Source organism: Entamoeba histolytica, genomic scaffold (assembly GCF_000208925.1).
Source record: "Entamoeba histolytica HM-1:IMSS scf_1104750516965 genomic scaffold, whole genome shotgun sequence".
NCBI classification, from domain to species: Eukaryota; Evosea; order Mastigamoebida; family Endamoebidae; genus Entamoeba; species Entamoeba histolytica.
Window position 1 is genome coordinate 1 of NW_001915035.1, and position 5,510 is coordinate 5,510.

The window sequence follows — 5,510 nt, forward strand, 5'->3', positions numbered from 1 at the left end:
GATGTTTAGAAAAGAGGAATTAACAAAAAGAAGAAATGAATGATGTTTATAAAAGATAAAAATAAAATAATAAATATAAAATCAAAACTAAAATAACATAATAATATAATAACAATATCATTGATTTTATCTTATTTTATTCTTATTTTATTTATCTTCTTTCATTATTTTTATTCTTCTATTTTATTAAATGAAAATGAATGAGAAATGAATAATGAAAATCAGAAACAACACACAAACATTAATACAAAATCAAATAATGAAATATCAAATAATAATTGATTATGATGAAGTAATTTAATAAGAAATATAATAAATAATAATAGAAAGAATGAAATAAAATAATATGAAATAATAATAAGAAAAGAAAAAGATATAAATGATGATATTAATAATAAATGAAATTATACATAACAATATAATGATAATGAAATATTCATTCATTAAATAAGAAATAAAGAAATGATAATTTAATGAGAATAATTAAAATGATGAAAAACAATAAAATTAATTTAATTTAAATAAAAGAATGATAAATAGAAAATCAACATTCTCATTAATGAAAAACTAAATAATAAAAGAAGAATAACCAATATTAAAATATAAAGAGATGATTATTTTCATTTGAATAAAGAAAAATAGAAAATAAATAATATCACTTGTTTATCTTATTTTTATTTATTGATTGTTGTACTTTATTATTTATTTGTTTTGTTTTACCTTGAATTAGTAAGAACAGTGATGTACTACTGTACCAGAGAAAGTGAAATAGGAAATAACATATTAGATAGATGGTACAGTAAGAAGGGAATGTGGAATAGAATTAAAACAATAATTCATAAAATAAATGAAACAAAAATAGAAGAAATAATAAATGAAGGGATAGAAAAGAAAAAAGAAAAAGAAGTAGTAGTAGAAATAAAGAAATTAATGACAAATACATCAAAAAATGGAAGTGTCATCAAATTAGTGGACACTTCAGAAGATGGTTCGAGTCAAAATGAGTAGATAAAACTACTACAGTGAAAGCATGGAAGTCCATCAATATTAAAAAGAATGCATTCCTTCAATTAACTAAAATGCAAGATTGAGCAATATTTTGTTTGTATAGAAAATCAAAAATAATGAAAAATGAAAGATTGAAATACTCAACACTTTGTAAAGACAATATAGCAACAGTACAACACATTCTACTATCTTGTATTTATCATAAAAAATCACAAATGGAGAAACATGACAATATAGGAATTATAATATTGATTAATAAGAAAATACACAGGAAATAAACAATATAAAACCCCATATGAAACAGTGTTCCAATATAAAGACATCACAATGATATGGAACAAACAAATAATGCATAAAAGTGATGGGCAATACCACAAAATACCAGATAGATATGTATTAGATAAAAAGAATAAAACTTGTCTAATATTTGATATGACTATTGTATTATCACAATATTAATTGAGCTATTTGAAGAAAAGAAATAAGTATAAAGAATTAAAGAATAGGCTAATGAAAATAGAAAAATTAAAAGATGTCAAAATAATTCCAGTAGTAATATCAATAAATGGATTAGTAAATAAAGAAAGTATCAGACTAATCAAAGAATTAAAAATTGAAATTGACATTGTTAAAGAAGTAAAAAACCTTGTAATTAAAAACATGATGGATGTCATGGAATACTGCGGAGATCACAACCAAACATACTCCGTAGAAATAATAGAAGAAGATGAAGACTAAGTGATGGGATTAGTCTCCCCTGAGCCAGGAACAACAGAAACTAATCCTATTAATACTTAATTGCTTATTATTTAATTTTTGTTTTTCAATTTTCATAAAAACAAAAATATAAAAAATAAAAGACATACTTCAAACTCCCAAAAACAAAACAGACTTCTCAATTTAGAATGACAGAGAAAGAAACACCACCGAATAATATTATTATAACAAAGTCAGATTTAATTGTTACTATTGATGATGAGTTTGTTTAAGTGTACAACTAAATTATAGCAAAAGAAAGAAGATAATCAGATAGAATAACAGAATCAAATTTCATTGAATCACCCCAATACCAATCAATAATCCAACAAGCTAAAAGTGAAGGATGTATACTTAAAATACATTCATTTTTAGAATGTGAACAATTTTCATCAAGAATCGAAAAAATAATAAACGTAAATAACCAAACTATTTTATCAAAGTCTGCAAGAAAAAAAATTGTTCAAAATAAAAAAAAATATGAATTTTTATTTATTGGAGGAGGGTTTTATATTAAATGTGTTTGTAATGAAAGTGCCAATATTCATCAATTTGGAATAAAAAAAATTATTTCATTTCTTGATTCTAGAGGAAAATATTCAATTGAACGTTGGTTAAATTGGATAATTAAAAATTCAATGACATCAAATGATGTATTTATTAAAATGCTTCCGTTGTTAATTGTTTGTTTTTTTCTTTTTATACAATTCATTTATTATTAGAAATATTTACAAATAGTTCATTCCTGATTATATTTGTAACGTTAATTATTCATTAAATTATCCAACTCTCAAAATAAAGGATATTCCATTAAACCCATTTTCTCCAGTATCGTTGTTACCTGTCAATTTATCACTTCCATTAACACCAAACTCATTTTTTCTTCCATTTTATAAAAATTTTGAAGTTAATTGTCATCCTTTATATTCTTCACCAGTTTCATATAAATTTTCAGAAGATTTTATTCAAAAATTAAATGAAATTAATCACCCATATGCATTACAATTACTTCTCCATATTAAATCAACTGAACCTAAAACCTTACTTCATCCACTGTTAAAATGTTTAATTCAATATGAAAATCAAACACTTCAAAATAACACTCTTTCTATTGAACCTAATTGTTTACAATCAGATGAATTACTAGAAAATTTAACAGAACAAATTTATATACTTCCATTTAATAATTTAAATATTTCATTACCATCAAATAATATAAACAATTTAACATTTAATGAATCTTATCAAATATATGTGTTATTATTAAAACAACAACCTGAACATTGTCTATCAATAATAAGACAATTAGTTAATATTATTGGAAATCCATTCAGTTCTGGAATTGTGCAATCATTGCCTGATGAATTTAAGCCAACTATTAGTCAAGTAATTATTGAATCAATACCTTCTCATCCTTTAATGTCAAATTATTTTGAAGAATCATTACAATATTTACAAACGATATCAAAAAAAACTAATTTATTACCATCATTAATTTATGTACTTAATTCATTAAATACATTAACTAAAGAAGAATTAATGAAAAGAGAAGAGTTAATTGTTGACTTTATAGAGTATTGTTTAAATCACATTACAAATTTATCTGAACAATTAAAATTAGCATTTACTGAAGGATGTTCCAATTTCATTAGAGTGTTATATGATTTTGATGATTTAACACTTCCAATAGCAAAAGAAACCAGTTTAAGGTATCGAATTATTGATATACTAACTCAAATTATTCAAATTTATCCAAATGTAATAACATCTCTTAGTATTACATTCAAAAATTGTATTGAACCATTAAATTATACTCCATACAATCCACTTAGTTATGGAATATTTTCTAATAGTGGAAGTTCAACACCAAGTAGATCAGTTAGTAGATCAGATTTATATTCTACTATTTCAAGGAGTGGAAGTTTAAATTTTAATGAAAGTTATTGTGAAAGTAAAAGCAGAAACTCTAAAAGTAAAAGTGAATCTTCTAAATCATTAAAAAGAAGTGGTAGAAAGAATAACAATATTGAAACAGTAAAAATTGGAAATATCATTGGAATAAGAAACCTTGGTAGTACGTGTTATTTAAACTCTATTCTACAACAATTATATGGAGATGTTTATTTTAGAAATTCAATGCTTCTCATAGATTCAATTAAACCTGAACAACCATTTTTAAGTTCATTAAGAGATTTATTTATTAAATTAATGAGGTCAAGTATTGTTATTGATCCAAGAACCGAAGTTAGTGAAATGAGAAATAAAAAATATGGAATAATTAAGCCAGGTGTTCAAAGAGATGCATGTGAAATGTTAATGGAAATACTTGACTCAGTAAGTGATGAATTAAAAGGAAATCTTGGAATTAATGCATTAAAAAAATCATATTTAATTGAAGCATTAACAGAAATAAGATCATGTGATTGTTCACATAATCAACAAAGAGTTGAAGAACATGTAGTGTTACCATTAGAAATTAAAGGATTAAAAAATTTAGAAGAGTCATTAGAAATATTAACAGGTACTGAATATATTGGAGATAAACAATATAAATGTGAAGAATGTCATAAACAAATTAATATTAAAAAGCAAATGTTTCTTCATCAATTACCAAATACATTAATATTTCAATTAAAAAGATTTGATTTTAACCTTCAAACATTTCAACAAGAAAAAATTAATTCTCGTTTTCTATTTCCTGATTATATTAATTTAAGACCTTTTACATTTACTAAAATTAAAGATGAAGAGTATTGTCTTGCTGGAGTTATTGTTCATTCAGGAAACTGTACTGGAGGACATTACACATCATATATTAAAGATGGAAGTAAATGGTTTTTATGTAATGATGAACAAGTTATTGAAGTAAAAAGAGAGTATGCAGAAATGGAATGGTTTGGAACAAAAAATAAATCAGGATATCTTCTTTTTTATCGTAGAATTACTCCTCTTGAAGAAATTCCATCAATTTCAATTAAAACAACAACAGTTCCAATTGAAAAAGAACAAAAATCTTCAAAAAAGAATAAAAAAGGAAAATCAAAAAAAGGATATGAAACGAAATTTGAAATTATTAAAGACGGAGAAAAGAAAAATGGAAATAGTTGTTTATCATCAACTTTAACTTCTTCAATTTCAGAATCTACACAAAGTTCTTCAATTGATTTAAATGAAGAAATCAATGAATTTGAACAACAAGAGAGTATTTATACAGAACAATATTTATTTGATGAAAACATATTTTATTCATTTTTACTAGAATTATATCAACATATAGAAATTTGTACAAAAGAAACTGTTTCATTTATTATTCAAATTATTATGTTTAGTTTAAATGAACGTAGAAATGAAGATTTTTGTGAAGAAAGAAAACAATTATTAAATTATGTATTAGAAAATCCTTGTCAAATTGTAGCTGAGTCATTAATTGAAAATGAAATTAATAATAAAGTAATAATGACAAAAAGATATTGTTTCAATCCACGTTCCACTTCATCAAAATATACTTCATATGTTATTGACTGTTTAAAATTATGTTCAATTGAAATTAATCAACGTTACCTTTATCAATTATTTGTATTTTATTCAACACTTACATTAACTAAAGCTCATGTCCATGGAATTAAAACATTGTTTGGAAATGGATTAAGATTATTAACTGATTTAAGTTCTTTAAAATGTTCTATTGATAATGCTGTTATGAAACAGTTATTTTTATCAATTAAACAATCTGATTTTATTTTAGA

General features: G+C 23.2%; 1 protein-coding gene across 1 annotated transcript in view, besides 1 other annotated feature; it reads left to right on the forward strand.

The window, feature by feature from the left end:
* Positions 1-721: 721 nt before the first annotated feature.
* Positions 722-1,820: a repeat region.
* Positions 1,821-2,402: 582 nt separating this feature from the next.
* EHI_043740 (ubiquitin carboxyl-terminal hydrolase family protein) overlaps positions 2,403-5,510 on the forward strand; it is a gene marked incomplete at both ends in the record, with an annotated part of 3,247 nt that continues 139 nt past the window's right edge. The window contains 2 exons of the mRNA XM_647276.2: positions 2,403-2,447; positions 2,503-5,510. The exon at positions 2,503-5,510 is cut by the window's right edge and continues 139 nt beyond it. Of these exons, the coding sequence (XP_652368.2) occupies positions 2,403-2,447; positions 2,503-5,510 (3,053 nt within the window). The remainder of the gene's footprint in view (positions 2,448-2,502) is intronic.